Genomic DNA, 20,504 nt, shown 5'->3' with positions numbered 1-20,504 from the left:
CAAATATGTGGCTATTCACCAGCAGGATATGCATGGCCACCTCCATGACAGGTCCCTGCCAGACCACCCCATCCATACCACTAGAGGTTCCACATCCTAGATCTGTTATCCTAGGCCAGGGCAGGACCCACAGCTACAGTGGAATGGGCTCACTGGAGAAAGAGGACTCAAAAATACACTGAGCAGACCGGGTGCAGTGACTCACACCTGTGATCCCAGCTCTTTGGGAGGCCGAGGCAGGCAAATCACTTGAGGTCAGGAGATTGAGACCAGCCTGGCCAACATAATGAAACCCCAGCTCTACTAAAATAAAAAATAAACTAGCCAGGAGTGGTAGCACCCACCTGTAATCCCAGCTACTCAGGGGGCTGAGGCAGGAGAATCGCTTGAACCCAGGAGGCGGAGGTTGCACTGAGCTGAGATCATATCACTGCACTCCAGCCTGGGTGAGTGCTGATTTTGAGACAGAGTGAGATTGTCTCAAAAAAAAAAAAAAAAAAAAAAAAAAAATACACTGAGGAGACAAAATCAGCAGGACTTAGGCTGACATATTGGGAAATGAAGGATTCAGAAGACTGATTCTGAACCTGGATGATGGGAAAGATGAGGCCATGGATAGGGGCTGTAATCACAGGAGATTTCCTGGAAGAGGGATAAGACATAAGTTCAGGTTCGGACCTTTAGGAATTTGCAGTGCCTAAGGGGCAACCAAGGGATGTGTCTAACAACAACAACACACACGCACTGGGCGTCAGTGAATTTTTTTTTTTTTTTTTTTTCTTTTTGAGACGGAGTCTTGCTCTTTCTCCCAGGCTGGAGCGCAGTGGCCTCCCTAGGCCAGCTCTTTCCCTATTTATTTTGTTACATTTTAAATAAATATTTTATACCAGTGTGTTAAGGTGGTGCTAGTGACAGAGAGATGAGAGGGATGACTCTGTTTTCAAGGATTCCAACTAAGGATGGAAGCAGAAAACATAGTTGATCATTAAAATGCAGAGATGGCAGTGTTCCGTACTGACCAGTGAGACGGGTATCTAAATCAGACTGAAATGTCATGGAGGAACTGCTAATGCAGTTACAGTTAAGTCCAATCTAGAAAGATGATGAGGATTAGGCTTTGTGAAGACTTGTAAGAAGAATGTTCTAGACTCACAGGATTGTCTGTACAAAACCACAAAGGCTCAGAATAGCTTGACCCTTTCTAGGAACTGCATATAATTTGGTGTAGCCATAGTGGAACACAGGTGGAACCACTGAAAGATTTTAGTCAGAGAAATGGCTTTTGGCATTTGTTTGTTTTTGTTTGGTTTGGTTTTTCTGTCTGCTTAATTATATGTTTTGATTTGCATTTTAGAAAGATCACTGGTTGGTTGTTCCTTCAGGCCTTGTTTTAAAAAAAAAAAGTAATTGGGCTGGGCACAGTGGCTCCCACCTGTAATCCCAGCACTTTGGGAGGCCAAGGCGGGCAGATCACCTCAGGTCAGGTTTTCAAGACCAGCCTGGCCAACATGGTAAAACCCCACCTCTACTAATAATACAAAAATTAGCTGGGCATGGTGGCGCATTCCTGTAATCCCAGCTACTCCGGAGGCTGAGGCAGGAGAATCACTTGAATCTGGGACGGAGGTTGCAGTGAGCCGAGATCACGCCACTGCACTCCAGCCTGGGCAACAAGAGCGAAACTCCGCCTCAAAAAAAAAAAAAAAGTAATTGGACCACTGGTTGTCTGGGTAGAAGATGGACTGGAAGGGGTGTCTTCCCTGAAATCAGGAGAAAGCACTGTGTCGATTGGAAAGTCATTGGAATAAAAGTGGTAGCTGGCACTTGCTGGGCGTGGTGACTCATACCTGTAGTCCCAGCACTTTAGGAGACTGAGGCAGGCAGATCACCTGAGTTCGGGAGTTCAAGACCAGCCTGGCCAACATGGTGAAACCCCATCTCTACTAAAAATACAAAAATTAGCCAGGTGTGGTGGTACACGCCTGTAATCCCAGCAATGTGGAAGGCCGAGGCAGGAGAATCGCTTGAACCCAGGAGACAGAGGTTGCAGTGAGCCTAGATCACGCCACTGCACTCCAGCCTGGGAAACAGTGAGACTCTGTCTCAAAAATAAAAAACAAAAGTGGTAGCTGAAGCTATGTGTGTGGCTGAGAGAGGATCCAGGGAGAATGTGTGGAGTTATAAAGGGAAGAAGGGGATACTGTGACTTAAGGGATGAGCAGCACCCTCAAAAGAGACAGAAGAATTAGGACAACAGAAGAAAAACCAGGAGGGGCCGGGCATGGTGGCTCATTCCTGTAATCCCAGCACTTTGGGAGGCCGAGGTGAGCGGGTCACCTGAGGTCAGGAGTTCACCAGCCTGACCAACATGGTGAACCCCATCTCTACTAAAAATACAAAAATTAGGTGTGGTGGCGGGTGCCTGTAGTTCCAGCTACATGGGAGCTGAGGCAGGAGAATCGCTTGAACCTGGGAGGCAGAGGTTGCAGTGAGCCAAGATTATGCCACTGCACTCCAGTCTGGGTGACAAAGTGAGAGTCCGTCTCAAAAAGAAAAGAAAAAACAGGAGAGAGTGAAGTCACAGGAACCAAAGGATGAGAAAGTTTAAAAAAAGTTTGAACCAAAAGAGTTCTAAAGAGAAATCACCTAAGATAATGAAGAATCCTGAAGGCAACATTCGGGAGTAGTGAGAGTGGAAGCCAGATCTCAGAGGGTTTAGAAGGAAAGGGAGGTAAAGCAGGGATAGCAGAGGCTCACAGCTGTGCTGTAGCCTTAGGTTGGGTCTGTTGGCTTCACAAAAGAAAATGTTTTAAAACCATAAATGATATCTATGCTGTCAGGGAGATCACAGTCCATCAGAAGACTTCATGTTCCTAACATACACGGAAGAGCTGTCCTTGGGGTGGACATGGAACGGAGATCTCTAGGGAAGGGGCAGGATCAGAAACAGCAAGGATTGCCTGGGTCCTTTGAACCTACTCCCTTAGAGTGCAGTGTCTGTCTGCTGGGTGCATCTCGTGGGATACTATGACTGGCGTTCGGAGGGCAAGAAATATCCTGGTCAGAGATGTGAGGAGAGGTGTTAAAAAGTGTTTTCTCTATCAGATTAAGACATATCAAGATGCTGCTCTGTTCCATAAGTCTCCAGTCTTCTCTTGATTCTGTGCAGCTTTTTTCTAAATCAAAAACGAATGACAATTCATCAAGCTTTGAATGACAAAAGAAGGGACAGGTTGATCCAATCTAGGAATGACAGTATAGGAAGCTGAGAAGGTCGGGTGGGCATGGTGGCTCACACCTATAATCCCAGCACTTTGGGAGGCTGAGGCAGGAGGATCACTTGAAGCCAGGGGTTAGAGAGCAGCCTGGGCAATATAGTGAGACCCTGTGTCTACAGAAAAAAAAATTTAAAAATAGCTCGGAGTGGTGGCAAACACCTGTAGTCCTAGCTACTCGGGAGGCTGAGGCGGGAGGATCGCCTGAGCCCAGGAGTTTGAGGCACAGTGAGCTATGATTGCACCACTGCATCCCAGCCTGGGCAAAAAGTGAGATACTGTCTCTAAAAAAAATTAAAGTAGGGCAGGTGTGGTGGCTCATGCCTGTAATCCCAGCACTTTGGGAGGCTGAGGTGAGCAAATCATTTGAGGCCAGGAGTTCGAGACCAGCCTGGCCAACATGGAGAAACCCCATCTCTACTAAAAATACAAAAATTAGCTAGGCATGGTGGCCCACGCCTGTAGTCCCAGCTACCCGGGAGGCTGAGGCACAATAATCGCTTGAACCCGGGAGGCGGAGGTTGCAGTAAGCTGAGATCACGCCACTGCACTCCAGCATGGATGACAAAGTGAGACTCTGTCTCAAAAAAAAAGTAAATTAAAAAATAAAAATAAAAAGCAGCTGAGACGGCTCTTTGAGATACTGAGCAGCAGAATCAAGATTTAAAGGGATCTTACTGAATCTTGAAAGAACAAAACTAATAAAGCAGAGACCAATGTGAAGTTTGATATGTAACCTGCACTTGAGTTGATTTGGAATATTTGATTGCAAACTCAGAGTGAGTCAGCAGTTGGTAAGAGCTTCCAAAAAGTTAAGATGACTGGATTCATTCATAGACTCCAGAAAGAAAGAGTGGATAGTCTCTCACTCCTCCGAACCAGTGAGTGCTCAGTGGTATTCCATTGAGTTCTGGGCACCACATCTTAAGAAGGAACTGAGGAACTGGGGGACTGGGGCTATTTAACCTAGAGAAAAACTGACTCGGGTGAATACGGTCTCTGTCTCTGGTTTTCTTAATGAATGTCACATAGAAAAGTGAGAAAACTTATTCTGTGTATTCCCTGAGGGTAGAACTAAGACCCATTCCCCACAGGGGCCCCCTTCTTACCTGATCTTATTCCTCTGCCTCAATCTGTATCCTGGGAACTTAGCAGAGAGGAGTTTTAAAAGGGTAGGAATAAGCAGTCTAATTCAGACATACTTTGTATAGGGGGTATAATAAAGCTGTGGTTGGGATGACCTAATCCAATAGCCAGAGTCAGCTCAGCCTTGAAAACTGATACTTAAATAGGCGGAAAGGAAGAACACACTCCTGATAGGAAAAGCAGTGGGCTTCACGACAGGGATGGACTGGGAAGAGTAGGGTCAGTGGGGGCAGGTGTGGAAGTCTGAAGGGAGAGCAGCCTAGCTTGTAGCAGGTGTGGGCACCTAGCTCACTGAGAAGATTAGACTTTATTCTGGGAGATAAAATTTGTATCTCAGAAGCTAGTTGGTGTATGTAAGAAGCTTCTGGTTGTAGTGAGACTGGCTTGAATCAAGAGTGACCGTGGAGATTCTCTCATTTAACAGATCGTTATTCACTGCATACTGTGTGCCAGCCTCTGTTCCAGGCATTATGGATCCAGCAGTGAACAATATAAAATTCCCACTTTTCTGGAGCTCTTAGGAGTAGTAGTGGACAATAAACACATTAAAAGGACAACTTTTAATTGCTGGAAAGTTCAACAATGCTGAAAAGAAAATGAAACAGGGTAATGGGATAGAGAGCAACTTGCCAGAGGGGCTGAGGTAGTCAGAGAAGGTCTTATTGAGGGGGTGATATTTGAGCTGATGCCTGAATGGTGAGAAGATTCAGGCAGGAAGAAAAGCAGGTGCAAAAGGCCCGGAGATGTTCATGCATCTGGTGTGTTTAAGGACGGGGAAGTGTGGCTGGAGCACAGTGGGCCAGGGAGAATGCAGAGTTTGTGTAAGCAGTGACTGGGGATAGCAGGAGGGTGGAGCTTGAAAGTGTCCCCTGGGAGTGATTCAGAAGCACCTCCCTAATGGGATTGTGGTCCCCATCCCCTGCGACTCTTTGATGTAAATAAGATGAGGGATAGGAAAACCTGGCCTGATACAATTTCACGGGTAGTACAATGTGGTAAAAAGAACAGTGGCTCCGAAATCAGACTCTGGGTTAGGCAGAATTCTAGCTCTGCCACTTCCTAGTTGTTTGACCCTGAGCAAGTGCTTTAATCTGTCTACATTTCACATTTCCTAATATGTCAAGTAAGAACTAATTCCTGCCTCACAGAGCTAGTGAGCCCCCCTGCTGGTGAGCTTTCACCAGGGCTTTAGGCCGGGTGCGTGCTTATAGCGCCATCTTGCGTTTATTCGGAGATCTACAGTGTTTTGTTGGAAGTGCAGTCCATCCACTGTCCCACTCCAGTGTCCTGGAGTTTTGTGTTTAGTTCTGAGCACCATGTTTTAAGGGACATTGACCTGAAGACTGCCTGAAAGAACAGGAGAGGCCCAGCCTTGGGGAACATACCTTCGTTCAGGGGGAGCAAATGTGGACTCTGAGGTTCCAATGCCAGGATCGTGAAGAGTGGGAGTGGGGGTAGATACGGATAACAGGAAGGCTGGAAGTAAAGAAATATCTTACTATGGTTAGATATGCTCAAGAATGAAATGTGCCGGCATGACTGGAGATGGGATAATGAGCAAAAGCTTGAAGTCAATAACATCTGAAACATTTTAATCACTGAAAATGTGTGTGACTGTGACTCCAAGACTTAGAAACAAAGAAAATGGTTCTGCCGTTGACAGAAATGGAAGTCATCGGAAAAAAGGAGAAAGGTGATGGATGAGCTCTTATAGCACATTTTAAGTGAAAGCAGAACTATAAAGCAGAATGATCTGGAGATCAAGAGGAAGGTCCAGGCTAAAGCTGTGGGTTTGGGAGTCATCCTGTAGAAGTCTGAACTCAAACTGTGCAATAAATAAAGTGTAAGGTGAGATGCAAGAGTTTAGCCTTAAGATACACTCACCTTTGGAGTCAAGAAAATGAAGAGGGACTGAACAGCAGAGAGATACAAGACAGTCCAGCACCATAAAAACAATAGGAAACGTTTTACAAAAGAGGGGAGCAGTGTCCCATTCCACAAACTTCTACCCCATTCAATTCCTGCCAGCCAGGTCCCTGCCCCTCTCCCCTCTCCCATCTCTGCTTCTGGGTTTTCTCTCATGTGGGTTCCAGTGTCCGTCTACTGATTTCTTCTCCATCCCTTTGCTACAGGGGGTGGCACCGAGAGCCGACCAGTCCTTCGCTACAGCAAGGAACAGAGGCCAACCACGCTGCCCATCCAGCCCTTCGTGTTCCAGCACCACTTCCCCAAGCAGCTGGCCAAGGCCCGGGCCCTCCACAGCCTTTCCCAGCTCTACAGCCTCTCAGGCTGCAGCCGTACACAGCAGCCTGCCCCACTGGCTGCCCCTGCTGCTCAAGTCTCAGTCCCAGCTCCCTCAGGGGAACCACAGGCATCCACTCCCCGAGTCACTGGCAGAGGTGCCAGGAAAGCTGGGCCTGAGCCAGAGACCTCTCGGCCATCGCCCCTGGGCAGCTACTCCCCCATCCGGAGTGTTGGCCCCTTTGGGCCCAGCACTGACTCTTCTGCCTCCACTTCGTGCTCCCCTCCCCCAGAGCAGCCCACAGCCACAGAAAGCCTGCCCCCATGGAGCCACTCCTGTCCTCCTGCTGTCCGGCCTGCCACCTCCCAGCAGCCACAGAAGGAGGATCAGAAGATACTGACCTTGACTGAGTACCGGCTCCATGGAACAGGAAGCTTGCCACCTCTGGGCTCCTGGCGATCTGGCCTCAGCCGAGCAGAGAGCCTGGCCCGGGGAGGTGGTGAGGGCAGCATGGCCACCAGGCCCAGTAATGGTACGAGCTCCAGCATCTCCCTACCCAACCCGCCACCTCACGCAAGCACTTCCACCACCTCCCCTTTGAGTGGTTGCTTCCACTCTCACCTGGGGCCAGAGGTTAGGATGTCTGCATCCCTTCCCCAGCATCTGTAGATAATATCCACAGATAATCTACTGTTTCATATGGGCCCACTGGGTGGATGTGAAACTCTGTCTCGCTGTCTCCTGCCAACTCTTGTCTTTCTACTAATCTGTTCTGCTTCCAGCCAACCACCTATCCCCTCAAGCCCTCAAGTGGCGGGAATACAGGAGGAAGAACCCACTAGGGCCACCTGGTTTGTCAGGGAGCCTAGACCGAAGATCACAAGAAGCTCGGCTGGCCCGAAGAAACCCTATCTTTGAGTTCCCTGGCTCTCTCAGTGCTGCCAGCCATCTGAACTGCCGGCTGAATGGTGTGTGAGCAGGGTCCCCAGTACAGTCCCCGGGGCAGGCTATGCCATGGCTGGAAAGGGCTAGAGAAGGGGTCAGTCCCAAAGGAACGTGTCTCAGACGGTACGAGGCACTGAACTGGGCTGGAACTCCTGCACTGAGAGTTGCTCAGGATTGATTTTTCTCTTCTTTCCAGGCCAAGCAGTGAAGCCGTTACCACTGACCTGCCCTGACTTCCAGGACCCCTTTTCCTTGACGGAGAAGCCTCCAGCTGAGTTTTGTCTATCCCCAGATGGCAGCTCAGAGGCCATTTCCATTGACCTGCTTCAGAAAAAAGGTGTATATAACCCCCAGCTCAGGCCAGGGACTCTGCTGTCACTACCTCCTCACACTTGCCCTACTACCTAGCCAGGCTTAAATCTCTAAGTGCTGGCTGGGCCCAGTGGCTCACGCCTGTAATCCCAGCACTTTGGGAGGCCAAGGCAGGTGGATCATGAGGTCAGGAGTTCGAGGCCAGCCTGGCCAACATGGTGAAACCCCATCTCTACTAAAAATACAAAAAAAAATTAGCTGGGCGTGGTGGTGGGCGCGTGTAATCCCAGCTACTCGGGAGGCTGAGGCAGAAGAATTACTTGAACCCAGGAGGTGGAGGTTGCAGTGAGCCGAGATCCCACCGTCACAGTCCAGCCTGGGCAACAAAACTGAAAACTCCTTTTCAAAAGAAAACCACAAACAAATCTCCAGGTGCTGGGAAGGAGTTGGAGCACACAGGCTCTGGGGCCAGAGGAGGAAGCTGTGTGCTCTGTATCATGAGTGCATGTGAGGGAGCAAGGGTCATTCACCAGAGGCTTTCAGAGTCGCGCTCCAGTCCCTTCCTGCAGTGAGCAAAGTCTCATGAGGCGGCTTCCATGTCATCAAAAAATGCCTCAGTGCTCTTGGAGGGGTGGGTGAAGGTATTAGAGGGCCCAGCAGCTTGGGTAAGCGTGTTGGTGACATCTAGTAAGATGAAGACTGACAAGACCCACAGTATTTAGCAAATAAGTGACCACTGAACTAAGAACATTTTTAGTGAGATGGAGAGAACTGAGCATAATTGTGGGCTGAAGATGAGCCTGCGAAGAGAGAGCTGAAGTTCCTTGCGAAGGCAGAAAGGGGAGAAACAGAGCTCAGGGAGAAAGAACTCAGGCAAGAAGGGAAACAGCCACCTTCCTCCAGGACGCAAAGGAGATGCAAGTGGGCAGGGGAGTGAGGGATGTACATATGAGATTGTTACGGATTTTGGAGGCAGAGGGAAGTTAAAGGAGTTTATAACTAGGGGCCTTTGTTCTCTGAAGCAGAACCAAGGGCTTGAGAGGAGGGGTGTCGATTTCACATGGCAACTTAAGGGTATGGCAGAGAGTGCTGACAAGGCACGTGTCAAAGAACCGCCCTTGTCTGGCACTGGCACTGGGGTGAGGGACTTGGGTTTTCTTCAGGTCAGTGGCCTGGTTTCTCAGAGTGGAGAAAACCGACAGTTGGCCTGACCCAGGATTGGAATAAGGGCTGAGAGGTGAGGACATTGAGAGGCTTGACAATGGCATCACTGAGGTGGCTCCAGGCTGGGAAGTAAAGACAGGAAAAGCTTAAGAACTGGGCAGAACCAGAAAAGGGCCAGGCCTGAATGTTTTGATGAGACCCACGTGCAGATGTGGAGACTGAGTAAGTGTGAGAGCCCTTTCCCACCCCTGCTGAGGTTTCAGCCCCAGCTGAGTTGGCTAAGGACTTGCTCAGGGACCTGTCACATCACATTCTTCCTTGCAGGGCTGGTAAAAGCTGTTAACATCGCTGTGGACCTCATTGTGGCTCATTTTGGCACAAGCCGGGATCCCGGGGTGAAGGTAGGCAAGGAAATGTGGAGAGCTGAGCTCTGCCTGCAAGCCCTCACCTGTCCTGTACTTCCACCTTCCCTTGCTGTCTTGCATTTACAGCCCAGGGGTGGGTACTTAGGAATGGGGATGGCAAGAGGGGAACCATGAGGGCCCACTACGAGAGGACCACGGTCAGGCCTGAGGGGGTTTCCTGTACTTCCCTACCACACCTACAGGCAAAGCTGGGAAACAGTTCTGTGAGCCCCAATGTGGGCCACCTGGTTCTGAAGTACTTGTGCCCTGCTGTCCGCGCCGTGCTGGAGGATGGGCTCAAGGCCTTTGTACTGGACGTCATCATCGGGCAGCGTAAGAACATGCCATGGAGTGTGGTTGAGGCTTCCACACAGCTAGGTAGGTGCTGGGTGCCAGACTGGGACCCGGGGCTGAATTTAGGGTTCCAGAAATTGGTCATGTGACCTGCAACCCTGGCTTCCTCCCAGGCCCATCCACCAAGGTCCTGCATGGCCTCTACAACAAAGTCAGCCAATTCCCAGAGCTCACCAGTCATACCATGCGCTTCAACGCCTTCATCCTCGGCCTGCTCAAGTGAGTGCACAGGGCGGCAAGATCCCCTAAACAACTTGCCCTGCCCCCCACCCCCGGGCTCTGCCTGCACCAAGGAAACTCCCTGGACAGACAGAAAGGGTGGATCTGGAGGGTCCCCCCAGCCCGCTATGGCCTCTCAGTAGGTCACTGCCTTCCCACTGTGCCCATGACTGTCACTGGTCACCAACGTGGTCTGCTTTTACAAATCTGTAACCTGGCTTATTTGGACATTAGTTGGGTTTCTTAATTTCTCTGGACCTTGTAAACCCTGATCCTGTCCATTCCAGCACTACTTCCAAATCCTGCTTGACCCTAAATCCACCTTGGGACCCACATCCTAGTAACATGCTTTCTCAGGTATGCGCCCAGGCCATTCCCTTTGGCCCTGAGCTGCCTGTACTTTTACACAGTAGCTGACTTGATTTCTTAGGTCTACTGCAGGCTGACTCCACTCCAGGAGGAAGCAATTGGCTTGTAAATCACATGTCCATCTCCCTCCACACATCCCCACTGACTCTCTGGAATTAGGTGAAATGAATCGTGCCATGGAAGGGCACGTTCACCTATTCTTCCTGTGCCTGACCGCCTGGATCTGTCTCCTTATTTGGCTGTATTCACACAAGACTCAACTCTCTTCACCTGTCTCCCTACAGCATCCGGTCCCTGGAGTTCTGGTTTAATCACCTCTATAACCACGAAGGTAATGCCCAGAACCCTGCAGGTCAAACTCAATGGGTCAGAATTCAGAGGCACAAAAGAGGAAGGAAGAGCTGTCTTTTCATTGCTGGAGGTGGGGAGGGGGGCCACACAAGTGTTCATCCTCAGAGCCTCAGGCTTCCACCCAAGGCCTTCCCCAGCCTCTGCTTGAGTTAAAACCTTGGGCCAGGCACGGTGGCTCATGCCTGTAATCCCAGCACTTTGGGAGACCGAGGCACGTGGATCACCTGAGGTCAAGAGTTCGAGACTAGCCTGGGCGACATGGTGAAACCCCGTCTCTACTAAAAATTCAAAAATTAGCCGGCTGTGGTGGCACATGCCTGTAGTCCCAGCTACTCGGGAGGCTGAGGCACGAGAATTGCTTGAACCTGAGAGGCAGAGGTTGCAGTGAGCCGAGATCATGCCACGGCACTCCAGCTTGGGCAACAGAGTGAGACTCAGTCTCAAAAAACAAAACAAAAAACCTTGGAGCCTAACTCCAGAAATCTGGGAGTTAGGGTGGCCAGGAATCCCTGCATCTCACTCCTCTAAACTCAGGGCCACTGCCTGGGGTTGGAGAGTTTAGGCACTGCACAGCTGTGGGCAGCAGCGTTTATACTTAGTACATGCAAGCTGACTAGTGCACAGCCTGCACCGCTGTCTGCAGCAGCTCTGCCCAGGCTGTCTTTCAAAGTCCCACTTGGGCCAGGCTCTGCTTCTCTGTGTGGATCAGTCCCTCTCTCTTTTCCCCTAGACATCATCCAGACCCACTACCAGCCCTGGGGCTTCCTGAGTGCAGCTCATACTGTGTGTCCTGGCCTCTTTGAAGAGCTGCTGCTGCTGCTACAGCCCCTGGCCCTGCTGCCCTTCAGCCTCGACTTGCTGTTCCAGCACCGGCTGCTGCAAAGTGGGCAGCAGCAGCGGCAGCACAAGGAACTGCTGCGGGTGTCCCAGGACCTGCTGCTGTCTGCCCACTCCACACTGCAGCTGGCCCGGGCCCGGGGCCAGGAGGGCCCTGGAGACGTGGACAGGGCAGCCCAAGGGGAGCGGGTGAAGGGTGTGGGTGCCTCAGAAGGTGGAGAAGAGGAAGAGGAAGAAGAGGAGACAGAAGAGGTGGCAGAGGCAGCCGGGGGCTCAGGGCGTGGCAGGTGGGCCCGAGGTGGGCAGGCCGGCTGGTGGTACCAGCTCATGCAGAGCTCCCAGGTCTACATCGATGGCTCCATTGAGGGTTCCAGGTTCCCTCGTGGTAGCAGCAATAGCAGCAGCGAGAAAAAGAAAGGGGCAGGAGGTGGGGGGCCTCCCCAGGCTCCACCACCCCGAGAGGGAGTAGTGGAGGGGGCTGAGGCCTGCCCTGCCTCTGAGGAGGCCCTGGGCCGGGAAAGGGGCTGGCCCTTCTGGATGGGGAGCCCCCCTGACTCTGTGCTGGCTGAGCTGAGGCGCAGTCGGGAGAGGGAAGGGCCCGCTGCCCTGCCAGCAGAAAATGAGGAAGGGGCCTCAGAGCCTTCACCTGGAGGCATCAAGTGGGGACACCTCTTTGGCTCCCGAAAAGCCCAGCGGGAGCCCCGGCCCACAAACAGGTGAGAGCCTGCCCACAGTAGGGATGGAGGGAGTAGGGAGCCTGCTGTGCCAGGGCATGGGCAGAGCCAATCCTGGGCAGAGCCTGAGTCCAGCTGCTGTCCCTAGGCTCCCCTCGGACTGGCTGAGCCTGGACAAGTCCATGTTCCAACTAGTGGCACAGACAGTGGGTTCCCGCCGGGAGCCAGAGCCCAAGGAGAGCCTGCAGGAGCCACTCTCTCCAGCCCTGCCCTCCAGTCCTCCGTGGTAAGCCTGGGGAAACGGAAGGGCTGAGGGGCTGAGGGGCTGCAGTTGGCTTTTGATGGGGTTTCTCTGACCTCCATGTGCTGTTTCCCCAGTGAGGTGCAGGCACTGTGCCACCACCTGGCCACCGGCCCTGGACAGCTGAGCTTCCACAAAGGAGACATCCTACGAGTGCTGGGGCGAGCTGGAGGAGACTGGCTGCGCTGCAGCCACGGCCCCGACTCTGGCCTGGTGCCCCTGGCCTACGTGACATTGACCCCAACTCCAAGTCCAACCCCTGGAAGCAGCCAAAACTGAGGCCCTGTGCATGCTGGTGGCCTCAGGGACCCTCATAACCCCCAGACTCAGAGCCTGAGAGCCCTTCCCAAGCCATTGGCTTGGCTGCAGAGTAGACTGAGAGCTGGGGCCATGTATCCCTGTGCTGGCACCTGCTCCCTGTGCTCAGTATTAATCACGCCCCCTTAACTGTCCCAGTGACCTCGTCCAGACCTCCACCCAGGAAAGGAGGGACGGGACGCAGCACCGGGCTGCCAGGATTCCCCTGGCCCGTCTGGGCCAACCCTTCCATGGGTGAAGACAAGCAAGTCCCCCTGGAGGCGGGTGGCCCAGAAAGCCATCCACAGGGTTCCCTAGGCCAGGTGGAGATGAGGATGGGTAACAGTATTGGGGCCAGATCCCTAAAGCCCCCCAGCTGTATGTAAATAGGCTGTGGCCAGTGCCTGGTCATCAGAAGAGGGAGGAGGAGCCCAGGCGTCTGTTTATGTATTTATTTATTTATTTATTATACCTATTAATAAAAAAGGTGCTCAGCCTCCAGACCATTTCCTCTTTGTGCTCCCCCACCCTCCCACCCACCTTTCTCCCTTCCAAAAGGATGGCTGGGATAGGATGAAAAGGGAAGGGAACTTGATGTCCAGCGGCCTAAGCCAAGAGCTGCTTCTGGAAGGTGCTGAGGCCCAGAGCATCATGGGTGAGATGGCCAAATGTGTGGCCAAACTGGAACTTATACCCTGTATGGCCAAGAGAGTCTGTCACGTGTAGCAAGCAGCATGGCAAAGCCATTTAATTCTCAGCCAGTTGGCTAGACCTCCAAACGGCCCTCTAAAATCTGGCCCTAATTCCCCACTGTGGGTAGCTACCTCGGTTTCCTTTTCTGCCTAATAATAAAGCAGAACCACATGATCTGAGCCCTCCCATATCTATTAGTTTCAACCCCCACAAACCACCCAACCCACCCCATACCCATACAAACATTCCAGTCCCCAAAGCCTCCCCGGGGGCTCTTCTCACCTGGCACGTAGCCCCCATAGTTAGGTAAAAGACCCAGATTCTGAGGGTATGTTCTGGGAAGCGGGGGGAGATGTTTGGGGTCCTGGGCACTGCCTGGTGAGTGCTTCTGCCCAAATTCCTGCAGTGCCTGGTTGGTGAGCACAGGAAAGCTGGAGCCGAAGAGGAAGCGGGCGCGGGGCACATAGCCGGTGAAGCCTGGGGATGGGGACACTGAGCCAAGGCATCCTGGGGCCTCCCCACGCCTCTGATCCTGACCCCCCAGCTCTCACCTGACATGAAGAACTTCCGAGGGTCCCTGTCATCCATGGAGTAGGGAGATGCCTGTGAGAGAAGCCCCTGTGCTCTCACACAATCTCCCAGGAAGGTGGAGCTGACAATCAAGAGCACATCCCCTGAACCCACAGCCACACTACTCATGCCGCCCCCACCGCCCAGACACACAGTAAGGCCACCACTCCCACCCCTCTGCACTCCCCACCAGCTTCTTGGTCTCACTTGTTCCACCACCTCCAGTGTTGGCTCCTCCAGCTGCCCCTCCGGCTCTGGCACCTGTTCCTTTTCTGTGTCCTTCCTTCCCTTGGCCTCCTTTGGCAGCTCTTCACAGTGAGTAAAGTCACTCAGAGCCTCGGCCCAGATCTGGCTGCAGTTCTTGGCAAAGATGAACTGTGCCCGGGGTACAAAACCTGGGCAGGCGGGGACAAGGAAGACTCGTTAGTGTTTGGAACACATGCTCCTGGGAGGGGGCACCTGTGCATACCTGTGTACAAACCTGTGTACCCAGGGATCATGCTGGAGCTGAGCCTTTCATGCCCACGCCTGAGAGGTAGGCTCTCCCTGGGAACCTCAGGAGATCTTGGAGGCCGAATGGGAGGCAGAAGTGTGCGGTGGACAGGGGGCCAGCCTAGGCCAGGAGGGCCTCGAAGTAGCTGACCAGTCACCTGCCCATAGGTCTGGCCCATGCTGAACCGAAGTAGTGGGCAGTGTCCAGTGTACCTGCAGCACAGACTCTCCCACTCACCAGAATCGCCCTGCCCCGCCATCCCCAGAGGCAGAAGCAGAGACCTCTGAAGCCCTGATCTCTCTGGACTCAGCAGTGTATATATTTGGAGCAGGCATTTCTAAGTTCTCTGCCTGGGCTTTCAATCCTTCCTCTGCTGTTACCCTGTTCCCATGGAGAGAACACCACAAAGCTTTGGGGCAGACCCGGGGTCTCACTAGTCCCTTGCTTCTCCTTTTCCATCCAACACCATAGAGACCTCAGCCTCCCAAACCAACCTGTCCGCTTGGCCCCATGCTCTAAGCAGCTTAATTCCTCCACCCTATACCCCTACTCCCAGCAGCAAGCGGGGAGCGCTGAGTGGGAGTCTTACCCAGGGATATAATGAGGGTTCTGAGGGTTGAGCCCCGGCATGAAGGTGCTGGCCACAGCCATGGGGAGCCGGGCATTTCCTTTTGTTTGCCTTTGAGCCAAGGCTCTGGTCTGTGTGTACCGTGTCCAGGGCTGCGGGGCTAGAAGGAGGAGGCGGGGCTAAGGGAGGAGAGAAGGGAGGGGGCACTCGTGTGAGGACAGCCAGGGCCAAGGCCGGCAGAACTGTAGAGCAGAGGCTAGCAGGTCTGTCTGTCCAGGACAAAGGTGGTCCTGCATCGTGGGGCAGGGCCTGAACCGAAGGAAGCCCTGAGGTGGGACGTGGGAGGTGAGGAAGCAGAAACCATTCGGGCCACTGAGCTCTGTCTCAGCGACTTCCTTCCTGAGCGCCTGCCTGAGAGGTGGACACTGTGCTCCTCATGAGTCTTCATCAAAGGAGATGGGGAACCTGGAGAAAGGATCTTTGAGGGAAGCCAGGGCCCAGAGGGGAAGTGAAAGAGGACAGGTGATGGGGAAAAAAAAGGAACCTAGACACCTCTAGGGAGTAACATCGTTTATTTTCAATAATTTAACAAGAGTGGCTTACTGAATACCTGCTATAATCAGAGTCATCCATTCAACAAATGAGCCAGGCTCTGCCAGGCTCCGGCCACAGTGGCCGAGTGTGCGCTCCACGGGAGCCAGAAAAGCTGTGGGGGTTGAGGGAAGGAAACAGGATAAAGTTGTTGTGGGGGGGCGGTAACACTAGGGGGCAAGTTAGAATTTGTTAAAAAAAAAAAAAAAATTCGGATTCTAAGAGAAGAAAAAGCACAGACCAGGAAGATGAGATCTCAGAGGAGGGGGAAACATGATTAAAACCCAACTCTGGGCCGGGTGCAGCCACGCTCACATCAAGGTACTGAGGAGGCTGAGGTGGGAGGATCACTTGGGTCCGGGAGTTTCAGTCCAAACTGGGCAACACAGCCAGACCCCACCTCAAAAAACAAAACAAAACAAAACAAACAGTTCTGGGGCTGGGTCAGGGCCAGGCTGAGGGCTCAGGGTCCACGTTTCTGAGGCAGAGCTCTGCTCCTCTCCCCACCTCCAGTGACCATGCATGCGCTGACCAAGGACGGCACTGACATCCCAGGGGAATTACGTAAGAGCACTGGGCTCCAAGGCACACATTTCATGTTCCTCACTGTTCTGCCAAGGACGGCCTTAGAATGTGTCATTTAGAGTTGTGGGGACTTACCTCACAGCTGAGGAAATATGTTAGAGTAAGGATGGGAGCCGAGGGGCAAGCCCAGAATAGCAGCAGCGTGTCAAGCTTAACAACCAGACTTGGGATTCTGTGACAGACGACACTATCACAGCTTATACCTATTCCTGACCCCCATCTCCTTTCTTCCGAGGAGCCAGAAACTTCATCAGGGAGGCTTGGAGAGCCAGCCTGGAGGAATGAGCTGGATTAGTCTAAGCGTGGTCCCATGCTCTTTCCCCATGGCCGCTTAGGCACAGGCTTCCAGCATTCTGGATAATATGAGGGGAAATCTGCTGGGGCAGGGGAGGGTCCTGGGAAAAGTTTCTTTGCTCTTAAAGAAAAGATTCACATCAAATTAGAGCAAGTGAGAGACAGAGATGCACAAGACGAAACGATGTCCATTCCTGCGCCTAGACTTTTGGGGGATGTGAGGCTGGAATGCTGGCAGGCATGTGGAAGCCTTGTGGAAAGCTAACCTGGAGACAAGTCCTGGACACATCAAGGATGGATGGTAGAGGAGAAAGGCCAGGGTCCTGAGGGTAATGTAAAGCCATGGAATTAACCAGCCTTTTTATGTGAAATAGTAAATTGCATTATTAAGGCCACTTTAACTTTTCTTTCACTTAGAGCCAAAGGCATCATAACTTTAAAAAACAAAACAGCCAGGCACGGTGGCTCACATCCTTAATCTCAGCACTTTGGGAGGCCGAGGCAGGAGGATCACAAGGTCAGGAGTTCGAGACCAGCCTGGCCAACATAGTGAAATCCTGTCTCTACTAAAATACAAAAATTAGCTGGGCGTGGTGGTGGGCACCTGTAGTCCCAGCTACTCAGGAGGTTGAGGCAGGAGAATCACATGAACCCAGGAGGTGGAGCTTGCAGTGAGCTGAGATCATACATTGCACTCCAGCTTGGGCAACAGAGTGAGACTCCGTCTCAAAAACAAAACAAAACAAACAAACAAACACCACTAGATCAAATCCTAGCTTCACCAGAGATATGGACTTTGTCCAAATTCATCTCATTGAGCCTCAGTTTTCTCATCTGTAAAATGGAAAAACTAATGTTACCATCTCATAGAGTAGGATATCAGCTAGCTGAGATGATACATAATGAGCAATGACCCCAGCGTCTAGCTTACGGTAAGTGCTAACTAAATAGCAGTTCATGGCTAGCATCTGGCAGGAATGGGAGGAAGGAAAGGAGCTGGGAGCAGTCACAGATGTTAGAGGTTCAGGGGAAAGAGTTCATGAAATTGAAAAAGGGAAAGGTTTGAATGGAAGTTGGGGTATAAATTAGGATGTAGGGACTAGAACACATTCTGCAGAAAAGACCATGGCAGTTAGAATCCGGGTATGCATTAAAACACAAGTTAGGAAACAGATTAGGATTAGTCTTAGGTTTATGGCTTATGAAGAAACAGCTCTATCCAATTGGTAGAATGGCCTGTTACTATGATTGTTTCCATCTGAATAAAGAATATTTCTATATCCCTGAAGTGTGTTCTCATCTGAGAAAGGAGTGACGGGGCCAGCTGAGGCACCACAGGAATGCTTGCTGCCTCTGTGCCTCCTTCCAGGGACAGACATCACAGAAACACGACCACAACTTGCTCTGATGGGAGCTGCCACACCCAGTGGCCAGTGTGGGATGTGGCAGTGGAGAGAAAATGTTTAACTGGAGACAGCGCCCCACTCAGTCCACACAGCCTGCTGGGTCCCCACAATGGCAGCCTACAGCCTTCTGTTCTGCCTTTGATTCTGACCAGGAACTGCTATAAAATTTCATACAGATCCCAAATCAATCATTTGATTGTATGTCAACCCTAGGCAAGCATAAATCCCCTCTGCAAGGATGAATAAAAAGAAAATCATAGGACCTTTGAAAAAATTCCTGAAATCAACAGTCCACCAAAATTGAAACAAGAATTGAATAAACTCCAAAAGATTACATGCAACACAAAACCTTTTTTGGTTTAAAAACTACATGCAGATGCATAAAACTGCATAAAAAGGAAAGCAAGGGAATAATAAAAATGGGTTTCAAATGCTCACCTCAGATGGTGAGAAACAAAAGGGGTGGGAAAGGGGGAACCACATAGTTAGATGTATGTTATTGTCAAAGTTTCAGTTTTTGTTTGGGATGATGTTTTCAAAAATGCTTATAATGGGCCGGGTGCGGTGGCTCATGCCTGTAATCCCAACACTTGGGGAGGCTGAGGTGGGTAGATCACTTGAGGTCAGGAATTCGAGACCAGCCAGGCCAATATGGCAAAACCCCATCTCTACTAAATATACAAAAATTAGCCAGGTGTGGTGGCACACACCTGTAATCCCAGCTACTTGGGAGGCTGAGGCAGGAGAATCACTTGAACCAGGAGGCAGAGGTTGCAGTGAGCTGAGATCATGCCACTGCACTCCAGCCTGGGTAACAGAGCATGACTGTATCAAAAAAAAAAAAAAAATGCTTATAATGCATACATTATAACAAAGTATGAACTAATGATGAGAATGTGCCAAATCAAAGATTATGACAATTGAAATCTATGCTTTTGAGGTCCAAAGAGGTGTGGTGGAGGGAATCCAAGTAGAAATGACAAGGAATCATGACATTTGGAGAGATCAAAGGAAAGGAAATGGCCTGGCCTCTATTCTACCTTTTTCTACTTTTTTTTTTTTCTTTTTTTGAGATAGGGTCTCACTCTGTCACCTAAGTTGGAGTGCAGTGGCATGATCTCAGCTCACTGCAACCTTTGCTTCCTGGGCTCAAGTGATCCTCCCACCTCAGCCTCCAAAGTAGCTGGGACTACAGGTGCATGCCACCACACCCGGCTAATTTTTGTAATTTTTTTTTATAGAGACAGGGTTTCACCATGTCCAAGCTGGTCTTGAACTCCTGGGTTAAAGCGATCCACCCTCCTCAGCCTCCCAAAATGCTGGAATTACAGGCGTGAGCCACCGCACCTGGCCTGGATTTTTTATGTATATAACATTCCTCAAATCCACAAGGATCAATATTCATTTATTCAGCCTACTTATTAAATATTTCTACTAGGCAGTTGCCTTATAGATCAATACAGACAATGCCTGACCTCAATGATTGAACCACTTTAAAGAAGAGACAGAGGTACAGAGAAAGGCAGAATAAAATAAATACCACAATGAAGATTTAAACAAAAACAACTGATCTTATAATAGGCCATGAAGAAAAATCTCAAAAATTCCAAGAAGCACAAATAAACCACATTTCCTCACACAAACACAATTTTAAAATTTTAAAATAGGCTAAACAAACAACTAACCTAACACTTAGACATTTAAAAATACTCCCTTGAGCTGGGCGTGGTGGTGCATTCCTGTAATCCCAGCTGCTTGGGAAGCTGAGGCAGGGGGATGGCTTGAGCCCAGAAATTTGAAGCTGTAGGGCGGCGCTATGATCACATCTGTGGATAGCCACTGCACTCCAGCCCAGGCAACACAGCGAGACCCTGTCTCTTAAAGAAATAAAAATAAAAATTAAAAAAAAAAAAAAACCACCTTAACCCTTGGGGCAAAGAAAAAATTCCAGTTATACACAATTATTTATAAATAAATGAGAATTCAATCAAAGATGAATTCAGAGGCAACTTTTAGCCTCAAACACATACTGGCCTCATGATTAAGAATATAGACTTGATCCTGCTGGGCACGGTGGCTCACACCTGTAATCCCAGCACTTTGGGAGGCCAAGGCAGGCAGATCACGAAGTCAGATCGAGACCATCCTGGCTAACACGGTGAAACCCCGTCTCTACTAAAAATATAAAAAATTAGCTGGGCGTGGTGGCGGGCGCCTGTAGTCCCAGCTGCTGGGGAGGCTAAGGCAGGAGAATGGCGTGAACCCGGGAGGTGGAACCTGCAGTAAGCCAAGATCGCGCCACTGCACTCCAGCCTGGGTGACAGAGAGAGATTCTGTCTCAAAAAAAAAAAAAAAAAAAAATTAAAAAAAAAATATAGGCTTGATTCTGGCTCCATCACTTATGAGCTGTACAA

General features: G+C 50.8%; 2 protein-coding genes across 9 annotated transcripts in view; one reads left to right on the top strand and one right to left on the bottom strand.

Annotated features, from left to right (window-relative positions):
* RUSC2 (RUN and SH3 domain containing 2) overlaps positions 1-13,391 on the top strand; it is a 72,544-nt gene extending 59,153 nt beyond the window's left edge. For all 7 annotated transcript variants that reach the window (XM_054500355.2, XM_054500353.2, XM_054500357.2 and 4 more), the window contains 10 exons: positions 6,554-7,195; positions 7,446-7,631; positions 7,805-7,945; positions 9,409-9,485; positions 9,692-9,866; positions 9,956-10,061; positions 10,715-10,761; positions 11,512-12,334; positions 12,441-12,578; positions 12,671-13,391. In XM_054500355.2, coding sequence (XP_054356330.1) covers positions 6,554-7,195; positions 7,446-7,631; positions 7,805-7,945; positions 9,409-9,485; positions 9,692-9,866; positions 9,956-10,061; positions 10,715-10,761; positions 11,512-12,334; positions 12,441-12,578; positions 12,671-12,872 — 2,537 coding nt within the window. In that variant the 3' untranslated portion in view covers positions 12,873-13,391. The remainder of the gene's footprint in view (positions 1-6,553; positions 7,196-7,445; positions 7,632-7,804; positions 7,946-9,408; positions 9,486-9,691; positions 9,867-9,955; positions 10,062-10,714; positions 10,762-11,511; positions 12,335-12,440; positions 12,579-12,670) is intronic.
* Positions 13,329-20,504, bottom strand: part of CIMIP2B (ciliary microtubule inner protein 2B) — a 30,983-nt gene continuing 23,807 nt past the window's right edge. The window contains exons 4-9 of one of the 2 annotated variants that reach the window (XM_063650471.1): positions 15,236-15,393; positions 14,635-14,858; positions 14,361-14,548; positions 14,135-14,186; positions 13,866-14,060; positions 13,329-13,585 (exon numbers count right to left, since the gene is read on the bottom strand). In XM_063650471.1, coding sequence (XP_063506541.1) covers positions 13,497-13,585; positions 13,866-14,060; positions 14,135-14,186; positions 14,361-14,548; positions 14,635-14,858; positions 15,236-15,393 — 906 coding nt within the window. In that variant the 3' untranslated portion in view covers positions 13,329-13,496. The remainder of the gene's footprint in view (positions 13,586-13,865; positions 14,061-14,134; positions 14,187-14,360; positions 14,549-14,634; positions 14,859-15,235; positions 15,394-20,504) is intronic. The other variant, XM_063650472.1, reaches the window with a different exon arrangement.

The sequence above is a fragment of the Pongo pygmaeus genome, chromosome 13 (genome assembly GCF_028885625.2).
Source record: "Pongo pygmaeus isolate AG05252 chromosome 13, NHGRI_mPonPyg2-v2.0_pri, whole genome shotgun sequence".
Classification (NCBI taxonomy): domain Eukaryota; kingdom Metazoa; phylum Chordata; class Mammalia; order Primates; family Hominidae; genus Pongo; species Pongo pygmaeus.
The sequence above is the reverse complement of the archived record's forward strand: the minus strand, read 5'-3'. Positions and strand labels throughout refer to the sequence as shown.